The 25742-nt window shown below is 32.1% G+C and overlaps 5 protein-coding genes across 8 annotated transcripts; 2 read left to right on the top strand and 3 right to left on the bottom strand.

Annotated features, from left to right (window-relative positions):
- Positions 1–559: 559 nt before the first annotated feature.
- LOC100793169 (probable xyloglucan endotransglucosylase/hydrolase protein 10) lies at positions 560–2436 on the top strand. Its single transcript, XM_003535624.5, has 4 exons — positions 560–781; positions 873–973; positions 1061–1254; positions 1670–2436. Exons 1-4 carry the CDS (start codon positions 589–591, stop codon positions 2070–2072), a joined length of 891 nt encoding a protein of 296 aa, XP_003535672.1. The 5' UTR covers positions 560–588; the 3' UTR covers positions 2073–2436.
- Positions 2437–3849: 1413 nt separating this feature from the next.
- LOC100792110 (uncharacterized) lies at positions 3850–7738 on the top strand. 2 transcript variants are annotated; one of them, XM_003535622.5, is made up of 6 exons: positions 3850–4214; positions 5180–5276; positions 5368–5472; positions 6901–6971; positions 7091–7153; positions 7277–7738. In XM_003535622.5, the coding sequence occupies exons 2-6, from the start codon at positions 5213–5215 to the stop codon at positions 7586–7588; spliced, it is 615 nt and encodes a 204-aa protein (XP_003535670.1). In that variant the 5' UTR covers positions 3850–4214; positions 5180–5212; the 3' UTR covers positions 7589–7738. The 2 variants fall into 2 exon arrangements, with proteins under 2 accessions (XP_003535670.1, XP_014618871.1); XM_014763385.3 differs by lacking the exon at positions 7091–7153 and having other exon boundaries at positions 3854–4214.
- Positions 7739–11115: 3377 nt separating this feature from the next.
- CRK24 (cysteine-rich receptor-like protein kinase) lies at positions 11116–15168 on the bottom strand. 3 transcript variants are annotated; one of them, NM_001349643.1, is made up of 7 exons: positions 14161–15105; positions 13772–13897; positions 12704–12849; positions 12399–12609; positions 12010–12247; positions 11764–11911; positions 11116–11627 (listed from the first exon to the last, which is right to left on the bottom strand). In NM_001349643.1, the coding sequence occupies exons 1-7, from the start codon at positions 14948–14950 to the stop codon at positions 11331–11333; spliced, it is 1956 nt and encodes a 651-aa protein (NP_001336572.1). In that variant the 5' UTR covers positions 14951–15105; the 3' UTR covers positions 11116–11330. The 3 variants fall into 3 exon arrangements, with proteins under 3 accessions (NP_001336572.1, XP_006588368.1, XP_014617990.1); XM_006588305.4 differs by having other exon boundaries at positions 11118–11627; positions 12704–12831; positions 14161–15168; XM_014762504.3 differs by lacking the exons at positions 12399–12609; positions 12704–12849 and having other exon boundaries at positions 11118–11627; positions 14161–15168.
- An 880-nt stretch (positions 15169–16048) lies between these two features.
- Positions 16049–19410, bottom strand: LOC112998195 (cysteine-rich receptor-like protein kinase 29). Its single transcript, XM_041006229.1, has 4 exons — positions 18513–19410; positions 17537–17803; positions 16712–16929; positions 16049–16575 (listed from the first exon to the last, which is right to left on the bottom strand). Exons 1-4 carry the CDS (start codon positions 19357–19359, stop codon positions 16225–16227), a joined length of 1683 nt encoding a protein of 560 aa, XP_040862163.1. The 5' UTR covers positions 19360–19410; the 3' UTR covers positions 16049–16224.
- A 3055-nt stretch (positions 19411–22465) lies between these two features.
- LOC112998155 (cysteine-rich receptor-like protein kinase 29) lies at positions 22466–24271 on the bottom strand. Its single transcript, XM_026124177.2, has 2 exons — positions 23056–24271; positions 22466–22750 (listed from the first exon to the last, which is right to left on the bottom strand). The coding sequence occupies exons 1-2, from the start codon at positions 23930–23932 to the stop codon at positions 22668–22670; spliced, it is 960 nt and encodes a 319-aa protein (XP_025979962.1). The 5' UTR covers positions 23933–24271; the 3' UTR covers positions 22466–22667.
- Between the last annotated feature and the right edge of the window lie 1471 nt (positions 24272–25742).

The following is a 25742-nucleotide window of genomic DNA, read 5'->3' as shown; positions in this document are numbered from 1 at the left end:
CAATTTAAGCATGTTATGCTCATAAAACTGAAAACAAAGAAGGGAGAATCTCTTAAATTACAAATGACAATTTAAGCATGTAAAAAGAACTTCACTTGATTATTCAATTACAAATGACAACGAGAGGGCTCCATTTACACTAATTAATCCTGTAGGGTTATTTTCATCCAAAAGAATTGAAAATTCTGGAATCTAATTAACGACAAAATGGATGTTTACAAGACTATCATTATGGTGCATCAATGGGTTGTTTGTCACTCGTTTAACGGTTGATAGTATTCATCATGAGTCATGACCCCTCCTTAGTTACTATTATAGCAACATGGCCGTCAATGTTGTAGAACTTGCAGTAGTCATCACTTTAAGAGTACCTTAAACATTTATTTATGTTGCTATGTGAACACTTAACAAATCCACCACCTACTCTCACCCATGAAGATTCGGACAGCTAAAAACTCCTTTGCTTCCTTCTAAAGATATTCTTAATTTAACAAGACTGCCATTGCTCCTCCCATGCAATATCTATATATAACTCCTCAATTATAAGTTACAAGTTAGAGCCCTCAGACATATTCTTTCATAGGAACCATGAAAAACTGCCCCACAGCACTACTTATCTTCTTCATTGGGTTTGTTTCCTCAAGTCTGTTTCAAGTTTCAGTTGCATCTATTGTTTCAACAGGAGATTTCAATAAGGACTTCTTTCTGATATGGTCTCCTACCCATGTGAACACGTCTGCTGATGGACATGCAAGAAGCTTGAAACTGGACCAAGAATCTGGTACTAACTATCAAGTTTAAATTAACTAGCTGCAATATCAAAACTAAAGATTTTTTTTCTTAACTATGAGTTTGGGTTATTATTATTGCAGGATCTGGTTTTGCGTCAAACCAGATGTTTTTATTTGGGCAAATTGACATGCAAATCAAACTAGTGCCAGGTGATTCTGCAGGCACTGTCCTGGCCTATTATGTAAGCAACCCTTTACCCTTCTTTTTTCTTATTGTTTTAAATCATAAAAATATAGACTCATTTTAACTTGGCAATATATTATTACAGCTTACCTCTGATCAACCTAATCGAGATGAGATAGACTTTGAGTTTCTTGGCAATGTCTCTGGGCAGCCATATATTCTACAAACAAATATTTTCGCAGATGGAACTGACAATCGAGAGGAGAGGATTTATCTGTGGTTTGATCCAACAAAGGACTTCCATACTTATTCGGTGTTGTGGAATATGCACCAGATTGTGTAAGCCTTCTTCTACGATCAATGAAACCTTTTTATAGCTTAAATTGCATTGCTCTTCAATCCTTTATACTTGGTAGGTAGAGGAAGCAACTTTAATAAATTCCTTATATTGATAGAAACAACTCAAGTCAATCTGATAAAGGCACTTGTTTAACTTTTCTAACATACATAATTGAGAAGTTTCATCTGCCTTAGTTTTTGAAGTTGGATACGATTAAGGGTTCCATTCTTAATCCGTGCATATGGAAGAACATCTGCCAATGGCTTAAATTGATGTCAGTACTTCAAGAAATTAATCTCTGATTCTGAATCAAGGATACCTTTAACTTTTTAAATCATTTTCTGTACCATGTAAGTTTATATATTATTGTGTTTTCAAAAGGTTAGTTGCAAAGTTGACTTTGCCTTTTTTCAGGTTAATGGTGGATATGATTCCTATAAGAGTTTATAGAAACCATGCGGACAAGGGTGTGGCATTTCCTAGATGGCAGCCAATGAGTCTGAAAGCAACCTTGTGGAATGGTGATAGCTGGGCAACACGAGGTGGCCAAGATAAGATTGATTGGACAAAGGGTCCCTTCATAGCTTCATTCAGAAATTACAAGATTGATGCTTGTGTGTGGAAAGGGAACCCAAGGTTTTGCAGAGCAGCTAGCCCTACCAATTGGTGGAACCAATACAGCTCTAGCACACTTACGTCCACACAAAGAAGGTGGTTCAAATGGGTCAGGAAATACCACATGATTTATGATTACTGCCAAGACAATGAGAGGTTCCAAAACAATCTTCCAAGGGAATGCTCTCTTCTCAAGTATTGATCAGAAATGAGGATGATTGCTTCGGTTTATATTTTTTTTTTCTCCTCTCGGTTTTAGTTTCAGATGTGTTGTTACAATTGTCTTATGTTTGATGCCACAAAGTTAAAAGCTAGCTTTCATTTGCTGAGTATAATCATTTGTTAGCCTTCGAAGTAAAGGGTTCAATCATAAAGCTGAAATGTCTTGGGTGTGTTAGGAAAGGTTTTTACTTTTTAGGCCTTATGTAGTTAGTTGTCAAGAAAATTTAATTCACAGATGTGAGTTATTATTAATTATCCGAATATATAAAATAAACTTTACGTCTCCTATAGTTTAACACTTTTACAAAGTATCTTTTTATATTTCTTTCTTTTTTTCACCTAATTTTATAATTTTGTTATCCATAAAAATTAGATACGATGTAATATCTAAAATATTTAGAACATTCACGCATTGGATCAATTAAATTATTAATCCTGGATTGGTACCTAACTCTATGATATGGAGTAAAGTAAACATGTTAATTTTATATAAAAAAAATAACATTGGCTAATTCCTATACTTTTTTTTTATCCTTGTTTAATTTTATAAATTATTAATCCTTGTTTAATTTTTTTATCCTTTCACTCAACAATAAATGATTTAGTTGCAAGACTTATAAAGAAATCGCATATTCATTGTTTAATTTTGTTTAGCCCTTTGATGACTAACTGAAACTTAATTTTGTTATATCCTTGTACAATAAAATTATGTTTTGTAAAAAAGATAATTTTGAAATTTTGTAAAAAATTTCTCAGGCAGGTGGCTTGAGTAACAAAAATGATAGTTTTATATTATGTTTAACAAAATTAACTGAAAAAATATTTTATTAAATTATAAATATTTAATAAAATTAATAATTAAAAAATATAAAATAATAAAAATAAACATATTTAAAGTAATTGAAAATATAAAATGATAAAAATATATATATTTATAAATATTATTTTATGTTATATTTTTTTAACGTTAAGTATTTTATTATTAATCTTATATTATTTCTTAAATATTTTTAATAAATTTTAAAAATAATATAAGAAAATACATTGAAGTAAACATTATATTTTATTATGTTAATTAGTGTAATAATTAAAGTAAATAATCTAATATAAAATTATTCAATAAATAATAAATAAAATATAATGTTGAAATAATAAATTAAATGTTATAAATGATATAATAGTCAAAATAAATAATCTAACATAAAATATAATAAAAAAATAAATTTATTATTTATCATTTTTAATTTCTTGATTTATAATACTAAATTAATAAAAAAATATAATCATTAAATTAAAAATGTAATATTATTGACCGGAGAAGAAAATGTTAGTGTTTACATTGAGAAACAAATGAGAGTTTAGACGAGGAAAAAAAAAGACAAATAAATACTAATAGTATGAATGAGTGAAAAAAAAATCTTATTATATTTAAAAGAAGTAAAAAGTAATAAATATATTAAGAGATAAACATGAAAGAAAATATAAAAAAAATTAAAAATTAATATTTTACTTTAAGTGATATTTCAAATAATCTTAGTTAATTTTTTTTAAAAAAAAATGTTTACTAAATATGTAAATGAATTTTTTAATTAATAAAAAAATAATTAAAATATCCTACCAACATGGCTTTAAGAGGAGGTTCCCTCAATTAATCATCTTTAGTTGGACGCCAAAGGAACAAAGGTGAGGAGAAAGCTCAGGTTATTATGATAGATTCTTTTTGTTTTTCTTGTAAGAACTAATCTTTCCTAACCTAATTAGTGACCTAATCTACTGGACAGAAAACCGCTGGTGTGGCCCCTAATGTCATTCAGTTGATACAATCTGGTTTCTAATCAAACCAATGAACCAGAGGGTTTTTGTGAGCCGAACCGGTTCGTGTAAATTATTTTACTTAAAAAAAATATTAAAACGAGGGCTTCTCAGACAAACTAGGCACCACTAAGGAAAGGGATCGTCAATCAATCGTGAGTCTGAGACTGAGCTCTCATCTCTCAATTTAAAACCCTACTCGCCGTTGCCGCCCAACCACCTTCTGTCCACCGTCGCCGTCGTCGCCTTTGCAGTCGGAAGGTTGCACCACGTCACCAGCACATCAGGCCGTCGCGTTGGAAGGTCTCAAGTAAGTGCCTTCCTTCTTTTTCTATTTTACGACTCGTTTCCAAATAGGCACCAACTGTATTGATTATTCTAGTTCGATGGTTATTGGAGTGCACTGGCTGGGAAATTGACATGCGTTTTTTGTTTTAAATTTTTGAAGTATTAGAATTTGAATTAGTTGTTAGTTCGAAAGTATTGTATTTTGTGACAGGGAGTGTTCGACAGTGCATTCTGTGACTTTTTATTACTGTTTTTACTTGAAGTTTCTGGTATTGGGAATAAATTGAAATGAGAAGGTGTTCAACACTTTAGTAATTAGTGATACTGATCGAGGTTCAATCCTTTAAGCTTCTTTTACTTGTTACCGATAGTCATTTTTAGATGGAAGGATGGACTGATACAAATTCAGATTGATATGAAAGGGTAATAGTTTGCTGGATCTAAATATGAGAAATCAGAAATGCCATGGCAAGTGTTGTAGAAAGAAAGATGTAATGGGAATTGTTACATGGGTTGGGGAAGTTACTATTATTATCTTCAAGGCTGTATACTTTAGAAATAGGTACTGGTTGCTTACTTGATTTTTAATTGCTAAAACGTTTGTACGTAAGCAAGTGAACTATCTTTTGTATCAATTATCAAAAGAGGGTACCACTTGTACCTAATGCTGTTTTTACTTGAAGTTTCTGTCACTGTAGATTCTATATTTGTCCTATGCATATTCTGCTGAAACTTTTTTTTTTGTGCCATATTAATTTATGATATGTTTGTCTTTTTTTTTTTTGGTTTTTATTAAGGCAAGATATAAATTTTTCAAAATTTTTAATATAGACCGGGTCATGCGGGTTAATAAGTGACCCATTGGTTCGACTACTGATCCAATGCCTTGACTGGGTCAATCACCATTTGGCTTTTAAAACTATGCTTCGTAGTTCCTAGGCCAATGTTTGCATTTGCTTCCTTATACACTCTCTGGAACTGTCACAGGATTTTGAGACAGCTGACAAGAGACAACAAGATATGGCAGAGAGGAGCAAAGAGCTTCTCAAGTTTGAGCATAACGGCACACCCCTTTCTTCCTTAGGTCTCTTCTATCTTTCTTCAATTGAATTTGTCTTTCTTATTTTCCTTTTTCTTTTTGTGCTCTAATGATGAAGTTGTCTTTGTTTGTGCAGAATCCACTCTTCTTGTTTGTGATAATAAAAAAGAATCAGACAGTCAAACTAGGAGACTCCCCCCTGATGGCATGCTCCTCACTGCCCCACTTCCCCCAAGCCAACGTACTGCTTCAAATTCATCCCATGTCTTTAAATTTTACATTTTTTTTAATAAGGCATGCCTCAAATATTGGTTAATTACTGTAAAGTTATAGTAGATTAGAGTTTTTAATTTGCATGATTCCATATTGACAAAAACACCGAATGCTATGTGTGAGGGAATTAACTGATATTGCCTAGATATTTGAATGATGGCTAACTCTGGTTTCCTTAGTTTAATTTTTTCACATTTATGTTTCAAAGCTCATTTCTTGGCTATGATGTGCCTTAACAATTGTTCATAATAATGCTTGGGGATATACATGTCACCTATGATGTATGGATGTTCCTTTCCTAGATAGTTGTGATGCCCATAACGGTACTTATTGGGTATATATACCCAATGCTCACTTATCACTCACCAAGTACAAGTTAATCCATCCAAAATATTAGATTTTGTTGCTAAGTTGTTTGCTTTGTTACAAAATTAAACAAACTACTGCTTCACTAACTCCCTTCAAAACGTGTGCCTACCTTAAATGTTTTTGCTTACTTGAGTTAGAACATTATGAAACTTGTATTTTTCTTATGATTTAATTTAATTTCTTTGTTGTTTATGTTTGTATATTTCTTTCCGATATACTATGCTATCCTTGTACTCTAGTTTTCATAATTTTGTTGTACACTGTACCTGTAATGTTACTCTTACCCATATCCATGCAAACTACCATCCAATTATGTCCCCTGCTAGTGCAATGAGCCTACAGTAGACAAAGTACTTCATTGTTATTAATCACAGCTGCCCATGAACTAGGATCTCAGTCCGAATCAGTTATCCTCTGTGCAGCTGGAGTTCCCCAAAAAGGGTGTTTTGATCTTGTCTGGTCTTCAACTTAACTTTTGGTGTGATTTGTCTGTCACTGGACTGGAGTTTTTCTGCCCCTTGTCTTGTGTGCCAAACATATTTGCTGTATGTTAGTCGCTATTTATTATAAGTGAAATAGTTAATTGTTAGCATTCAAAGTTCACAATTTTAATCATGTTGTGGTTCAATATAAACTCAAATCCTTGTCTACAAAACTCTAATTTGTCTGTGCATGATGTTGCTGGTTGGGTTTTCTCTGCCTGTTCATGCACATTTTTGTAGTTGTTTTACAACTATTTTATATGTGATTGCTCTCTCCCAAGAATCTTAAATCACTAATTGCTAAACTTTTGGTTTGAAGGAAAATTAAACATGAATGTGACTGACCGAAACAAGATTATGTAGCCTATTCCCTAAATAATATTTCATGCTGAATTAGTTTTTTTTTTTTTATCACATTACCTGGTTATATTCTAGTCATAAGCATTGAAGTAGCTATTGTTCGAATGCAGCAGAACTCTATGAAGATGGAGTTATGAAAATGAAGTACAATTTTTCCTGACATCAAATTTTGTTTGTTGATGCAGTTTTAGGGAAGGTTAAAGACTTCCTAGGAGTGATGTCAGAAGCAAATAAGCGGCTGGAACTTGATGCAAAGGTTGAAGCTTGATTTCTGATAGAAGCCATTTGTTTTTACTGCTATGCAACTATTTTCTCCCTTCTTACTTTATTCCTCTTGTATAGCTTTACGTAACTATACGTATGTGTAATATGTAGGACAATCCTGAGAATTATGATATTGAAGAGTTAACTGGAAATGAATCGGAAGTTATTGAAATGGTCGGTGTCAGTCACGCTATTATCTCTCTTTGTATATCAATAATCCCTCTACCTACCTGTCTATATATTACTGACTTGCAATTAATGAATTAAATAATTTATTTTCCTTTCATTTTCTTGCAGGATTTGATGCTTGGTGTAGCTGATCTCCATACACAAGAGGCAGTGGCTGCTGCTGAATCTGCAATTTCCACTTGTCAGTCTGTGATTCCATTGGCTGCTGATGGTAGTGAAACAGATTCGGAAGAAAGTAGTACTGATAATGACAGTGATGATGATATTAATAACAGTGATGATTATTTAGACGATGGAAACAACAGTGAAAAGCCTTCGTCTCTTGTTCAAAAATCTATTTCCAGTAAGGATAATATTCATGGAAAAACAAAGGGAAATGGCCATTCCAAAAAACGTCCAAGGATAGTTGAGCTATCATGAGCCTAACCGGTTTTTGAGGATTAGATCCCTTATGCTATATTTATACACCTAGGGTTGGAATTTTCTGTATGACAGTATGATTTATACATCCAGGGATGGAATTTTCGGTATGATTTATGCTGCGTTGAAATATAATCAATTTATTTACGACCCCTATGGCATGGGCAGCTGGTGAAGTAACAAGACTTACTACTTGGCTTTATTGTAGAGTTCTCTATGTCCTCTATAGGAATTTTTAAATTATTTAAGTTATTGACCTTTTACTAATTTTCCCTCTTCTCAGCCAACGAGAAAAAAGAAAAAGAGGAGAAAATACAGAAGAAACAAAACACTCATTACCAAAAGCTGTGGCAAATAATAAATATTGTAGGAAATAGGAAAAAAACAACATCGGTAATAAGTTTTGAGTGATATAGTGCTCGACAACTGTTGAAAACTTATTTAGATGCACGATATCATCCTACTGAAAATGAAAGTCCGGGGGAGTTTTAATTTTGTCCTATGTATTGTGCAGACACAGCTCATATAGGGCGAGCTGTGTTCATAGCAAGAATTGCTATACATTTTATAATTAAATCAAACGTTGGTATCACGGTACAACTTACAAATTTCTGTCTCACTTTCAACAAAGGGACATTTGGTTTGTCTAGACTCTAGACAGTAGACAAGACTACGAAAGAATAACTTAAATGTGTATGTAACTATGTGTATGATGCACTTTGGTTGAAGAATTGAATTTGTTTTTTTATCTAGATCGACCATGTTTATGACTACCACAATTATAATCAAAATCTAGCGAGGTTATGAGTCAGTAATAGAAGCCTCATTGACCGATTCTTGAGCTGATGTAGTTGTGTATTCGCATTATTGTCCTTGAATTAAACTCCCATAACTGTATGTCCGGAAGGTTTTCAGTTCTACTATCCACATAAAATGCAGGTTCTAAGGGTAGTGGGAGGAATGGCTATTAAGCACGTGTAAAACTGAAGCCATGGTAGGTCTGGCAGCTATATTGTCTTGAACGCATAGTAGCCCAATGTGGATGCATCTCATTATTTCATTTTGTGAACCATTATTTATTGTGGGATCTACGATATCTGTAGCTCTTCCTTCTCTCCAGCTTTGCCATGCCTGCATAAATTTGCTTAGTTACATATATAATGTTAGATCCATTTCTTTTGCAATGTAGTTTATTAACACGTAACCTTCTCCAGTTTGATACGTCTAACAAGGTAAATGGAAAGAAGTGGTTGGCTTACGAAACTCATCTATATAATCTCCCCCACGAATAATGCTGCTATTTTTTTGGGCACTTACTACCTCAAGAATCAGTACAGCAAAACTAAAAACATCAGACTTCTCTTAAAAATGTCAATGCATTGCATATTCTGGTGCCATGCATATATCCACTGCATAATAGGATGATGTATAGCTTAATTAAGTAAAACCATTTTCCAATCATCTTCAACTTTTACACAGTTTTCAATTGCTAAACCCAATGATATTATTAGCAAGTAATAACGTATAATACATTCGAATACTTACTAGGTTCCAACAATCGTATTAGTGTCTCCATGAGTTTGATCACACCAAACAGTGTTGCCAAACCAAAATCCGATATTTTTGGATTCATCTCTTCATCTAAGAGAATGCTGCTTACTTTGAGATCCCGATGGATAATGTGCTATAGAGAATCTGGTGGAGGTAGAGAATGCCTCGAGCAGCACCTTTAACGATTTTGTAGTGCTTTTCCCAATTTAATTATGATCTCTTGGTTTGATCTACATAGACAAACAAGCCAAATGAATCATAGGAATATGTAATTAAGCTTAGTCCTAAGCCACAATTGAAGTAATAGAGGTATGGTCCACTTAAACAAACATTCAAATTAAACCTAGCAAATATGAAGTAATCAAGGCTTTTATTTGGAACAAATTCATAGTCAAGTAGTCTTTCTCTCCTTTCTAGACAGAAACCAAGGAGCCTAACTAAGTTTCGGTGCTGAAGCTTGGCCACTAAAAGCACTTCATTTTTGAATTCTATATCCCCTTGTCTAGAATCTGTGGACAACCTTTTGACAGCAACCTCTTGTCCATTGGAAAGCCCACCCTGAAAATATATCATTCTGGAATAGTAAGCTATCTACAATTAATTGTGCGTGCATACCATATTTTGATGAAATTACATTTATCAGTGTTATCTTAACCTGTAAACAGCCCCAACCCAAATCCTCCTTGTCCGAGTTTACTGGAATCACAAAAGTCATTTGTAGCATCTCGTATGCTGTTAAAGCTGAATTGCAATGAGTCAAAAATGTCAATTCCATCATCATATTCTTCTTGTTCTTGAGCTTCCCAAGGAGAGCAGATTCCAACTAGTAAGATTTTCAACACAAGCTTTATCCCACTATGCTAATAAAAAAAGTCCCTTGAAGAAGGTTCAAGTTGGTTTGGAATGTTGTGTTGGGTTGGTAATATGATCCCTTTGTGGAGACATGTGTGGTGCATGTAGGAGCTGCTTCACTTGAAGAAGTTAGCAAGGTGATCAACAGAGAGAGGAGTAACAAGTGGTTTCAAGAGGATTTCAAGATGCTCATCTCTCTCCCGAGAGGAAGCCTGCTGTAAAATACCAAACGGTTTTTGTTTTGCTGCGCTTGCCTTAGTTAAATAGAAATGAAAAATGTCAATCTTTAATAATTTTGTCATCATCCAATTGTTTTCAAATACCATCCATCATTCAACCATTCAACGATGAAAAATATAAATAAAATATAACACGCAGAGATAAACAATTTATCTTAAATCACCTTAAATATAAGGTGTCCCTGACCCATCTAAGCTAAAGCATGGGGATTTTTTACAGGCAATGTCGTTGAAGAATCCAAATGTCCAAAATGTGGATTTTGAACTAGACTGTAAAAATGTTGTCAATGGGAAGATTAATAGTTTTGATGGGCTCTCAGATTTTCATGTTGTTTGTTTACCTGGTTTTTCAATCTCAACGGTGAGTCTGGCAAGGAGATGAACAAATCACGTCTCACATTCCCTAGCAAGAGCATTAAGATTTTCTTTTTTGTTGGCAATCATGTTTTTCATTGAATGCCTACTTCTATTTCTCTCTCTTTTTATGGATGAAATGTCATAAGTTTATTTCTATAAAAATGTTTGTAATCTTAGAACTTTTTAATTATTGTTGTAATAATTTTAATATAGATTTTTTTGTCTAATTACTTACTATCTTCTAACTTAAAACAATTAATGATATTTTCTTTTATCTAATCAATTTTTTATTTTTTCTCTTAATTAGTTAGTTTACATTTAATTAAAAATAGAAACTAAAACTCAACTAAAAAATTGTTTCAAATTTTCACAATATTTAAAAATTTGTTTTGTTATATTCTATATTTAAAATTTAAAATCTTAAAAAATATAGGTAAATCATTAATGTTTTCTTATTTTTACACATTAAAATCTTTATGTAAATTGATTATTATAAATTATAAAACATAGAAAAATGTTACTAACATATCTTATTTAACACTCTTTATCATTTATTGAAATAATAGTAAGAGTACTTACTAGCACTCCCCTAAAACATAACACAAGGACAAACAGTTTGCACCAAACTACGAATGAATAGATTTATAAGTTACAACTCAGTATATGCCATCTTAAAATTAATTGAAATTCATAAATATTAGCTGTATTAGAGGAATTCAGTGATGTGATACTTTTCAGCAGCCTCATTGGCCTTCTTCCCCCGATGTTGATCTAGTTGTATACTCGATTGTTGCCCCGGAATTAAACTCTGGTAATTGTGCACTATCATCATAATATGCAGGTTCTAAAGGTACTGGGAGAGTTTGAGAATGGCTATTAAACACGGTTACAACGAAAGCCATGGTGGGTCTGGCAGCTACATTTTCTTGAACACAGAGTAACCCAATGTGGATGCATCTCACTATTTCATTTTGTGAACCATTGATCAAGGTGGCATCTACAATATTTGCAGCTGTTCCTTCCCTCCAGTTTCGCCATGCCTGCATGAATTTGCCCAGTTATATATATTATTTGATGCATTCAATTTCTATAGTAATGTAGATTAACACGCAAACTTTTCTAATTTCATACTTCTAACAACAAGGAAGATTAACAGAATGAAAAAGGATGACTTACAATACTTAGTAGATCCTCCTTCTTCTCTCCGTTCCAAATGCCACTATTTTTCTGGCCGCTTATAACCTCAAGAACCAATACGCCAAAACTAAAAACATCTGACTTCTCTGAAAACTTTCCATTTACATACTCAGGTGCCATGTATCCACTGCATAAGAGTATGAAGTATGAACAAAGCTTAACTAAGCAAAATATTTTCATCACAATCATCTTCAACTTTTCCACAGTTTAATTTCAAATACTTACCTGGTTCCAAAAGGTCTATTTGTATGACCAAGAGTTTGGTCCACATCAAACAGTCTTGCCAAACCAAAATCTGATAGTTTAGGATTCATCTCTTCATCTAAGAGGATGTTACTTGGTTTGAGATCACGATGGATAATGCGCAATCGAGAATCCTGATGGAGGTAGAGAATGCCTCGAGCAATACCAGTAATGATTTTGTAGCGTTTTTCCCAATCTAATTGTGCTCTCTTAGTTTGATCTACATACACAAGCAAACCATATGAATCTTAGAACTATGTAAATAAGCTCAGTCTTGAATCACAACTGAAGTAATAGAGATATGGTACAATTTTTTTTTTGGGTACAATAAAGTTATGGTACAACTCAACAGACATTCAAATTAAACCTACCAAATATGAAGTAATCAAGGCTTTTATTTATAACAAATTCATAGACAAGTAGTCTTTCTTTTCCTTCCACACAGAAACCAAGTAGCCTAACTAAATTTCGGTGCTGAAGTTTAGATAGTAAACGAACTTCGTTCTCGAATTCTCTATCTCCTTGGCTAGTTTTTCCAGACAACCTTTTGATGGCAATCTCTTGTCCATTGGAAAGCCTTCCCTGAAAATATATCAGTCGTGAATAGTATGCTCTCCGCAAGTAATTGTGTATACCATACATTTTGATGAAGTTATGTTTGACAGTGTTATCTTACCTTGTAAACAGCACCAAATCCACCTTCTCCAATTTTATTGTAATCGGAGAAGTCATCTGTAGCATTTCGTATGTCGTTAATGCTGAATTGCAATGACTCAGAATTGTCAATTTCGATTTCTTCTTTTTCTGGAATAGGATCTTTTTCTGGAATAGGATTTAAACTAGTTAACTTTTTCATGTGATACTTAATATTACAACACAAGGTTTCTTACACTAAACTTATATATAAAAAAATTCAATGCAGTCTAATTAAAACTAACGTTATTGACTTCCTCTGTCATGTGGTTGGTCATTCCCAACAGTAAAAAGAACTGAAATTATTTTGTTTTGGCAAAATGAACTGTTTATCTCGCATTATTCAGTGGAGGGAATTATTACTCTAGATTAAGATATATTATATATCTATCTTGAAATAAAAGAAAGGCTAATATAAAACTCTAACACCCTCTTTTTAATATTCTTTTTGTGTAATATGTAATTTTTTTTTCATTTTATTTTTTTAAATTTTTTATTTTAATCCCATTATTTTTAATTAAGACATTTTACGATTTTAGTTTTTTATTTTTTTAATTAAGATATTTTGTTCTCATTTATAAAAATTTTCAATTTTAATTCTTATGATCAATTTTAAATATTAATTTATATACTATGCAAACCTTGATTAACACATATATATTTATTATTCACATTACAAGTATTTTTTTTAAAATTATTTAGCTGTTAATAAGTTTCATTTATTAAAAAAATAATTAAAAAATACATAATCAAGTCTGAAATTAAAAGATAAGACTAAAATCATAAATTTTTAAAAAAGTAAAAAACAAAATATCTAAATTAAAAAAATTAGAAAACTAAAATTATAGATTTTTTAAGGATAAAGAACAAAATGAATAAATTAAAAAATAATGAGACTAAAATTAGGAATTATATTTTAGCCTATTATTTTTTATTAGATAAAATTTATGTGAATCCCATTAAATATGTGAATTCTAATGTGTTGTATGTAAAGTTTGCTGTCACACCTCTAAATAAAAAAGTGTCATAGTAAACTAGTACTTTCACCTACTAGGATAGATGTAGATATAAATGAGCACCACAGCAGCGACGACCACAACAACTGGTACTACTATTACCACGACAACGCTAATAAGTAAGTGGCACTTAAATGAAATGATTTTAGCATTGCTGCAACCTGCACAAATCATCAGAATCCTCAGTGCGATATTTCAGAGATTAGGACAACAAAATTACAAGGCCAAGTTAAAATACCAATTTTGAAAAATTGAAGAAAAGAAGTTAATTTATTTTTTCCCCTGTGATACATATCAGATGAATAAGGAAAACAAAACCGCATGTACGAAGAAAAACGAGAACTGTATGGTGAAGTAATTTAGTTCACTAGAAGCAATTAGTTAAATTAAGATATATGCTATATTATAATATTATATGGAGTACCTTCAACAAATGCTTCATTGAACGGACCTGAGGTTCGGAACCTCAAATTACAACTGGGTCTAACAACCTTACCACCTGTTCTGCTTTCACAACAATCTGTTGGGATGACTTGAATGGACCGCCCCAAGCAATCATCACACTCTGACCCTGACAAGTCCGGTGTGCACTGAACAAGACCATATATGAGCTTATTATCAGGACCACGTATGCTTCCTACATCATACTTGAGACGAGAGTCACCTGATGCAGCTTTGCCTTTTAAGGTATTCATCAAGTTTTTGAGATCTTTTGTGAACTGATCCAAGTCCGTTGCAATTTCCTCGGAGCCAGCATAATACGTTTGTCCATCTTCCACCTTGTTAAATATTTTGTAGTCTGAGTAGCGCAACATGCATTTGTCGTCCTCGTACCACCCAATTGCATCCTTCTGAACTGGACAGAGCTCTGTGAGATTGGCTCTGGAAAGTTTGAGGCAGTTACGGCATTCATCTGGATTAATATCTCCTCTGCACAGCCCAATGGCGTACACTTTGTCGGGGTTTTCGCCGTTTGTGAAATTGTAGAAACCGTAGTCAATATCTGTATTGGAAGTGAGAGTGGACAAAAGGGTGTTGAGGTTGGTCTGATAGGGGCTGTTGGCTGCGTAGTTTCCTCTAGCCTGCTTATAATCACAGCAGTAGTGGAAGTCTTGTGAAGTTCTGACCACTTCTGGTTCTGTTGCAGTTTGTGTGTCGGCGCTGGCTTCATATATAAAAATTATTAGGAGAAGGTTAATGATAGCACAGCCCATATTAATTGGAAGTAATTAACAATATGATGGTTGAAGCTTTTATCAATAAAAATCTGCGGTTGCTGCAGGCTTTATAACCAAAATTCATTGCGTGCTAACTTCGTAAGGAGACTTGATTTTTTCTTCCAAAATATGCCAATTTTCGTAAACGACGTACCAACAAGTTTGATTGGTTGCTTTTTCAAAGGTCACTATTGAATAAATCTTAGAACCCCACCTCACCAAAACCATTTAAATTTCAGACCTAAAATAATTGAATATGGTCCGGTGCGTGAATGCGTATATATTAGGAGATAAGAACGAAGAAAATTATTTCCGCTTAATCCACCCCTAAAAACAATTAAAATGAAATGGGAGGAAAATTATATCTCTTTCTTTTTTTGTTTATTTTTTAAAAATATAATAGTTTTTTAAATCATAAATAATTTTATGTTAGAAAAGAATATTATATAAAAATACATTTTTATTTATTACAAGAATATTATTTTATTTTTTCACTCTCTTTTATACTCATTTAAACAATTGGAAAGAAATTTCTTCATTTTAATTTCTTCTTTTCTAATTCTATCCATTCAAATAATATATCTTTTTCATTTTATTTCTCTTTCATTTTTATTATTCCTACTTCTTTCCGTCATTTTTCTTTTTATTTTTAAGAGATAAAATAATGTTTTGAAATTTTAGAAGAAAAATAATATTTAAAATTTTTATTTCATCATTTTTAAAATTAGTTGTTGATATTTTAAGCATTACAAAGAGAGAGAAGGAATTTTTATAAAGCAAAAGGATATATTAATGGAGTCAAGTTTAATAAAAGAAAATAATGTTTTATAAAAAAAATTTCATATATTATCATGAGAAGAGATACCCATATGTGTTGGACCGTTAAGGTAGAATTATTTTACAGGAAGATTGGAGGAAGGATATATGAAAACGTACCCTGATTAGTGATTAGTGTTGGATCATACCTCAAGTAGAATATACTAATTAAGAGTATATTTGATAAGGATTTTGAGGAGTTTATAAGTTTTATAATTAGAACAAACTGAGGAATGAGGATATCACATTGTATAATTTAAACAAACTGTGGGCATCAGTATGACATTACAAGTTTCTATCTCACTTTGAACAAAGGGACATTTGGTTTGTCTAGACAAGACTATGAAAGAACAACTTCAATGTGTCCCCATAAACTGCACTTTGGCGGAAGAATTGAATTTGTTTATTCTGAATCGACTATGTTTATGACTATCACTACTATGATCAAAATTAATCTAGCGAGGATATGGCTCAGTGACTGAAGCCTCATTGACCGATTCCTGAGCTGATCTAGTTGTGTATTCGTTTGATCTTGTTGTTTCTGAATTAAGCTCCCATAGCTGCATGTTTGGAAGGTTTCCAGTTCTACTATCCAGGTAAAATGCAGGTTCTAAAGGTAGTGGGAGAGAGAGAGAATGGCTATTAAGAACGAGTACAATGGAAGCCATGGTGGGTCTGGCAGCTACATTGTCTTGAACACAGAGTAACCCAATGTGGATGCATCTCATTATTTCATTCCGTGAACCGCTGTTTACTGTGGGATCTATGATATCTGTAGCTCTTCCTTCCTTCCATCTTCGCCATGCCTGCGTGAATTTGCTCAGTTACATATATTATTAGAGTTAGATTCCATTTCAACAGTAATGTAGTTAACACGCAAACTTTTCTGATTTGATACTTCTATCAAAAAGGAACATAAACAGAAAGAAAATGATGACTTACAAAACTCAGTAGATCATCTATATTCTCTCCGTGACGAATGCCACTATTTCTCTGGCCACTTACAACCTCAAGAACCAATACACCAAAACTAAAAACATCTGACTTCTCTGAAAACTGGCCATGCATTGCATACTCAGGTGCCATGTATCCACTGCATAACAATATTGGAGTATGAACAAGCTTAATTAAGCAAAATCTTTTCACAATCAAGTGTTTAACTGTGTTATCTTACTTTGTAAACAGCCCCAAATCCGCCTTGTCCAAGTTTATTGGAATCAGAGAAGTCATTTGTAGCCTCTCCTATGGTGTTAAAGCTGAATTGCAATGACTCAGAAATGTCAATTTCATTATCATCATCATCATCATATGTTTCTTGTTGAGCTTCACACGGGAAACGGATTTGAACTAGTTAGTTTTTCATGTGATACGAGAGCAATATTACGACAAAAGCTTTCTCCAACTATGCTAATAAAATATTCAATGCCGTCTAAAACTAATGTTTAGATATAATTTCTTATGGTTATTGACTTCCTCTATGGTTGGGCTATTCCTAGCATAATGTAGTAAAGCTAGCTTATCTCACAGCTTGCTTATTGACTTTCTCCAACTATTCCAGTATTCCTAGCATTATTTTAATTTTGCAAAATGGGCTGTTTATCTCACATGATTTAATGGAAGAAATTACTCTAGATTAAGATGCTTTATGTATCTATCTAGAAATATTTCGCTTATGATGTTAGGTTGAGTTGTATTCATTTTACTTCATTGAAACAATGTAGGGCAATTAAATAGAAAATGTCACAGTAAACGAGTACTTCTACTTACCTTCAAACTTTTCCCCTGGCTTCCTCATTCTTATACAGATGAAGAAAAAAATGAGCACCACAGCAAAAAATACAACAACTGGTACTGCTATTGCTATGGCGATGATAGTTGCCTTGTTGCTTTTTACTGCACAAGTCAGAATCCTCAGTTGGACATTCCACCGATTAAGATAATAAAATATCAACATGTTCTGAAGATCGGGTATATTTCCAAAGAAGGGTATGTAAGTGAGGTTAATCCTCTCCTTATAAGCCTTATTAAGGTCATCTTAAACACAATTTGTTAAAACTTGTTACTTTATATATCCTATTTCCTAAAGATAAACTTCAACTTTTCAAGCCAAAAATATAATTTTCGGAATATGCAAAATATTACCAAAACTGAAAACACGAAGACGCACAAATAACTATGATTGATTCCGTCAAATACTGATGCAGGGTATGACACTTGTTGTTTCTTTAAAACAAATACACACCATCGTTCGTACAATTCAGGTGAAATTTTTTCCATAGTATTTAGTTAGAACTTTTCTTTATAATTTTTTCCTGTCATGTGAATAAGGAAAACAAAACCGCACAAAGATCAAGATAATATGAAAAGCTTATAAAAGAAATGCTTACCACATAAAAACTTCTATTATTGAGAACCACATTAGGTGATCTTTATACACACACACGTTGATTAGCCAATTCTGTAAACTGTTAATTAAGAGTGTTTTTTATCAGGATAAGTCCAGTCTGTGTAGCCGAATTATAAAGGCAATCGCCATGCGGACCGAGGATCCCGATAGCTGTTAGTTAAGAGTGTTACAACTATCCGGAAACCATATTTAACCAATCAAACTATCCTAGTAGTGGAAGAAGAAAACGTTGAAAATGCTTTTAACACGTGTAAAAACTGTAAGATGAAACAATGAAGTTTACTGGGAGCAATTGAATTAATATTAAGATAGATGATGCAATTGACGAGTACGTACCTTCTGAGGTAGTGTTAGTGGTGGTAGAGGAAGGGGGAGTTGGTGATACATATGCTGTATCTCCATAGAAGAGAAAGGAGGTTTCGAACCTCATATTACAACTTGGTCTAACAACCCTGCCACCTTTTCTGTCTTTACAGCAATCTATCGGGATACGTTCAATGGACTGAGACAAGCAATCGAAGCACTCTGACCCTGACAAGTCCGGTGTGCACTGAACAAGACCATATATGAGCTTATTATCAGGACCAGATGTATTTCCTACGGCATACTTAAGACGAGAGTCACCTAATGCAGCTTCGTTTTTCAAGTTACCCAGCAAGGTGTTGACATCTTTATTGAACTGATCCAAGTCCGTTGCGTTGTCCATGTTGTTAGCATAAAACGCAGGTCCAGTTTCCATGAGATCCAATATTGAGCGATCTGAGTAGCGCAACATGCATTTCTCATCCTCGTACCACCCAATTGCTTCTTTCTGGTTTGGACAGAGCTCTGTGAGATTGGCCCTGGAACCGTTGAGGCAATTGCGGCATTCATCTGGCTTAATGTCACCTCTGCACAGCCCAATGGCGTACACTTTGTCAGTGTTCTCCCCTTGTGAGGAATTGTAAAAACCGTATTCAATCTCTGTATTAGAAGTGAGAGTGGACAAAAGGGTGTTGAGGTTCGTGTGATAGGTGCTGTTGGCTGTGTAGTTTCCTCTAACGTGATTAAAATCACAGCAGTAGTGGTAGTTTTGTGTAGTATTGTGTACTTGTATTTCTGTATCGGTGCTGGCTTCAGATGTAAAAATTGTTACGAGAAGACAAAAAACAAAGGAAAGTAGACTTGATGAAAGCACAACCATGTTGGTTGTCTTCTGAGAATCAGAATCAGAAATAATTAGCAAAGAAGGTTTGAAGCTTTTTATGTTTTTTTTTTTATGTATGAATGAACTTTCATTGGAGGGAACGGTGACTCACATGACTCGTAGGAGTTATGGTCACACACTCACACCAAACTCTTGAAGTGTATTTTACATTGTTAAATTTTGAAGTATTTTCCCCCTAATTATCCTACGGTAAAAGGTAAAAAGAACGATCATGCACAGTTATTGAAAAAAAAATAAAAAAAAAGTAATAAAAATTATAATTAAATATAATTTTTAAAATAATTATAATAAAAAAATTAAAATCAATAAATATATCATATACATACATTATACATAATAATATTTGATTAAATAACTGTAAAAGACCATGAACTTAATTGGTATGCACTATGTAAACATTTTTTACATGAGTTGTGATGGGTTAACTTTAAGCTGACTGCATATAACAATTAAATTTTAAAAAATCTTTATATTCTATTCTAATTAGTTAAAGAAAGCTGATTTTTGAACATCCACTAAAATACTAAATACAATCAATCATCTCATTAACAATTTTCATTTTTCTTATCTCTTTTATACTTGTTACATGACTCATCCTTTTTGTATGTGGTCTAGCCCATCTCCTACACCCTCTACTCTTCTTCTGAGGGATAGAGTTGAGTAGTCTTGTTTCTGTTTGTTTCTTGTCAATGAATATAAACAAATAAAAATTATCTCTAATCTTTTTCTATCTCTATCTAAGTATAAACAACCAGAAGTGTTCAAGAATATTTTCCTAAAAAATAGATGCGCATTACTGATTTGTGCAATTCGTGGAAGGAGCTTCGTAGGAAATGGAAGTCATGTTTTTCTATGGGTGTAATCGTGTAGAAACAAAATTGTGTTTCTATTCACATGGGAAATGTATGACTAAGGTTGATCCTGGTAGGTTTTTTCAACAGAAAATATCATAGTTGACTGAGCCCGAAAGAATAATTAGTAGCGTTCTTAGCTTGTACTGTGTATATGTAATATAACATAATAAAAGAGAGAGAGAGAGAGAGAGAGAAAATAAACAATATTAATAGCGTTCTTAGCTTGGACTGTGTAAATGTTAAAAAAATTCAAACATTATTATCATTTGACCAAGGTTGATCCTGGTAGGTTTTTTCAACAGAAAATATCATAGTTGACTGAGTCCGAAAGAATAATTAGTCGCGTTCTTAGCTTGTACTGTGTAAATGTAATATAACATAATAAAAAGAGAGAGAGAGAAAATAAACAATATTAATAGCGTTCTTAGCTTGTACTGTGTAAATGTTAAAAAAATTCAAACATTATTATCATTTGACTAAGGTTGATCCTGGTAGGTTTTTTCAACAGAAAATATCATAGTTGACTGAGTCCGAAAGAATAATTAGTAGCGTTCTTAGCTTGTACTGTGTAAACAATATTAATAGCGTTCTTAGCTTGTACTGTGTAAATGTTAAAAAAATTCAAACATTATTATCATTTGATCTATGCCTAAAATAAAATTAAATAGCGAAATAATCCTAGCATACTTTATTTTTAATTGGTTTAAAGTTTTATTTGATTATTCAGCAAACAATTTTTTTTTAATAATTTTTAACATTTTTTAAAATGTTATTTAAAAGTACCTTCTAATTTTTTATATTTTATTTTATTTTTATTATTAATATATTTATTCATTTTTCTTATTATCTTTTTAAAATAAATAATTTTTAATTATTTTTCTATCATTTTATACTTCAAATTATATCAACAATTAATCTTATCAAACTTAATAGTTAAATAAATTTTTTGAACTAATAAAAAAAATTAAAAAACTAATTAAAATATTTTATGGAATTATAAGTCCACGAAAGACTACAGTCCTTACATCTCTACGCATGAGGCGGTCAATTAAAGGAAGCTCCGCTCGAAAAAAGGATAAGGAATGAGTCTGAGTGTTTAATGCTACACAAAATATCATAAAATGTCTGAGGTTTAAATTTAGACGTTTCAATTGTATATACTACTTTACGAATTGTAATTATAAAATTTATTTTTATATTATATATTGAGTTCTATACAAATATATCTATGTGAATGAGATTAATTTTTCAAGATATTATATTTTTAAAAAATTTAAATTATTATATTTTTAATTCAAAATTAAAATCATTGTTATAAGAAACCTTCTAATTTTTAATAATTTTTTTATTATAATATTTACAATTTTAAAGTTAAATTAACATAGAAAAAGTTCACATAAGGAATATCTTTTTTGTGTACATATCTTGTTACAGTCTAAAATTTGTTTGAATGTATAAAAAAAATCAATTTTAACTATTATGGAACGAATGTGTAAAAGACTATTGAACAATTTCATCTAATTATTAATTATTATTTATGGTAAAAATTTTAATTAATTTTTGTAATGATTATTTTAAAAACTACATCTACACTAATATTTTATTAATTTAATAGTGTGAAACTCTTTAAATTACTAGAGTATCGAATTTGAACTTTAAAAAATTATAATTAAAAAATGTGATTAAATTAAAGTTACGATATAGAGATCTTTTAAACTATCATTCAATTTTCATCCTAAAATCAGTTTATGTTATTATATTTTTTTTCACATAACCATGCTATTATTAGTGTATCAGTGTAAAGTATTTATTCTTTTTAACGATAATTAATTTTCACAAAAACAAAAGTTGACTGACTACTTTTAATTGAATATTTCATTTTAATTATGTTTTTCATTTATAATGTTTGAATTCAAAATCTTATTTGGATTCAGTTTCACTAGATCAAAGTATAAATAAATTCTAATTAATTCATTGATAATGTAAAAATAATTATACTAATAGTATGCTTAAAATTAAATTTAAAGTAGAATTTAAATAAAATAAATGATTCTTGTACTCACATAAGTTTTTTTTACGATAATACATTTAATAACATATTGTTATGTACTATATAAATTTATAGATTTTAATAATTATTATTTTAAAATTATTTTAATTTATTTTTTTATTAATTAAAAATATAAAAAAAATTCACCTATTTATTAAAACTCTTTAAATAAAGGCGTATAATCACAAAATTTTAAATATACTTCAAATTAAAATTAAGTTTACAAAACTAAAAATAACCAAAGTTTACACACGCACAAAGTGGAAAGTTCGTATCCAAAATTACTGCTATTCCTGCAGCTTATTTACGAAGAGATTCTCCTGATGATGGGATAACGAGAATCACTTTCAAAATAATTTTTCCTTGGCTTCCTCTCATTCTTAAACAGAAATAAAAAATGAACACAATAACAACAGCAGCAACGGGATTATATCTACCGAAGGTCCTGATGCGTTGCCCTTGTCTGCATAAAACATAATTAATCACAGTGTGAGACATCTAACGGATTAAGGAAAATAAAACCAGGAAAACAACACTATAAAAAACTTGCACACAATTAATACTTTCCCCTCATCAGATGAATAAGAAAAAAACTAACTCCCCATCGAAAAAAAAAATGTTCTAAATTCACTGATTGTTGTTGGAAATAGTGAAAGTCTAAGCATAATGCGACAAGTACCTCTATGAGGAGATATAAAATTGATTTGAAGGAAGAAAAAAAAAATATAATGGGTTTACATCTCCTCAGTAATAAAATAATATAAATACCTCCAGAGGAATTGTTATTAGTGACCGTAGAGGATGGTGGTGGCATCAGTAATGGTTGTGACGGTGAAGGTGATGGTGATGGTGATGGTGGATATGCTGGAGTCCCATAGAAGAGAGATGCAGTTTCAAATCTGAGATTACAGCTTGGCCTAACAATTCTAACACCTAACCTGCTATTACAACAATGCGAGACTTCTTTGATGGACTGAACCAAGCAGTCATCGCACTGTGGCCCAGACAAATTAGGCGTGCACTGCACCAGCCCGTATATGGTTCGGTTATCTGGACCACTCACACTTGCTGTAGCATATTTACTTTGAGAGTCACCTGATTTAGCTTTGGTTTTCAAGCCATCAAGCAAGTCCTTAACCACTTTATTGAACTGGTCAACTTGTGTTGCATTGAGCATGCTCCACATAAAATACGCAGGTCCAATTTCGTTGAGGTTGAATATTGAGCGGTCTGAGTAGCGCAACATGCACTTCTCATCCTCGTACCACCCAATTGCTTCCTTTCGGTTTCGACAGAGTTGTTGTGTGAGATTGGCTCTCGAATGTTGAAGGCAGTTGCGGCATTCATCTGGCTTAACGTCTCCTCTACACAGCCCAATGGCGTACACTTTGTCGGTGTTTTCGCCGTACGTGAAATTGTAGAAACCGTAGTCGATTTCTGTGTTGGAAGTGAGAGTGGACAAAACGGTGTTGAGGTTTGTGTCATAGGTGCTGTTCACTGTGTAGTTTCCTCTACCGTTGTTATGATCATCACAGAAATAGAAGAAGTTTTGTGGACTATTGTCTGCGCTGGCTTGAGTTGTGAAATTTGTTATGAGAAGGAGACAACAAACAAAGGAAAGTGACCTTAATGAAAGCACAGCCATGTTAATTGGTTGTCTTCTGGGAATCAGAAGTAGCTACAAAGCTTTTTTAGATATATGAATCAGCTTTTATTGGCAAAGGACATTGAAGTGATTGGCTGAATGAAAATTTTGTTGTTGCTAGCTTTTATAACCAAAATTAATTTGAGGGTACATGCTACAAGGTTTGAAACACAACATTTTTTTTTCTATTATTTTTGTTATCTACCCCTTGATGTTTTATCAGATGATTAATTACCACTTCAATTAATAATTTATTAATTTTTTTCCTTTTTTTATTTTGAAGTGAAGAAACAAAACTCTTTCAATTCAATTCGTACCTGTGGGTCCTTATGTTGATTACTACTATATTATGCGACCAATATTGATCTTGATAGGTTTCCACTAGCAAATTTAGCATAGTTGACTTGACTGACCCCGAAGTGGGCTAGCTTAAGTCTACCGGTTCTACTTTTGTTATTTTCCCTTGAATTAAAAATAAGGTTTGATTATTCTTATATTTCAATAATTTGTTTGTATTTAAGATAGGAAGGTTGACTTCAAGAAAGAATACTTGTACTTCCTATCCTCTGGGAATGAGAAGTAACAAAGGGAAGATTGAAGCTGTAGAAATGAGCGAGATATTATTTACTCAATTGTTAATTCCAGGCTTACTAAAAGCTTGTTATCATTTGATCGCTTGCATAAGCTAAAATTACATAGCGAATTAAATCATGTGTTATATAATTTTAATTGATTTATAACTTCTTTGTTGGGTGTTGACTAAGAAAGACTTCCACCTGGGCATGTCGTGGAGGAACCAAACATTACAAGAATAAAAATTTGTAGGAACTGAAAAAATGCTATATTTGTAACCTCTGAAGAAAATTAGGGAGACAATTTTCTGGCATTCCTCTTTCTTATTATTTTTTAAACACAAAAAATTTAAAAGAATCTAACATGCATGTAGTATTATATATCATGATTTTACACTGTCAAATAATCTTTATATATATTTTAAGATATTACTATAAAACTTACTGAATTTATTATATATACTGATTTAGTGAATGAGTGTAAAAAATGTATTATACTCTCAGTGTTTTCCCCGAATGAGGAATTGTAGAAACCGTAGTCAAACTCTGTATTGGTTGTGAGATTAGACCAAAGGGTGTTGAGGTTTGTTTGATAGATGCTGTTGGGTGTGTAGTTTCCTCTAGCGTGATTAAAATCACTGCAATAGTGGTAGTTTTGTTCAGTATTGTATTCTTGTATTATTTCTGTATTGGCGCTGGCTTGAGATATAAAAGTTGTTACGAGAAGAAGGCAAAAATCAAAGGAAATTACACTTGATGAAAGCACAGCCATGTTGGTTTGTCTTCTGAGAATCAGAAGAAACTAAAAATAGGATGATTCAAGATTTTTAATAAATTTTAATCAGCTTTTATTGGCCAAGGATGAAGTGTTTTTTTATTTTTTGTTGGGAAACCCGGATAACGCCTCGAATTAAAATTTCTAAAAAAAAAATTCTACAAAAAGTGTATGGAAATATGAGAATGTATGTACATTCAGCCTAATTTTAAATAAACACACCTTGATTGGGTGAATGAAATTTCTGTGTTGCTAGCTTTTATACCAAAAGAAAGATAGATTTCCTTACCGAGTTTGACACGAAACATTTTTCTATTTTGAGGTGTAGAAACAAAACTCCTTCAATTCAATTCGTGGGACCTTATGTGACTAACATTGATCTTGATATGAAAAAGAGACTAGATAGGAAAGTTGCCATATAGAAAGAACAGTCGTACTAAGAAAGGGAAAATAATCCATGCGC

This window comes from Glycine max, chromosome 10 (genome assembly GCF_000004515.6).
Source record: "Glycine max cultivar Williams 82 chromosome 10, Glycine_max_v4.0, whole genome shotgun sequence".
NCBI classification, from domain to species: Eukaryota; Viridiplantae; Streptophyta; class Magnoliopsida; order Fabales; family Fabaceae; genus Glycine; species Glycine max.
This window is presented reverse-complemented; position numbering and strand designations above follow the sequence as displayed.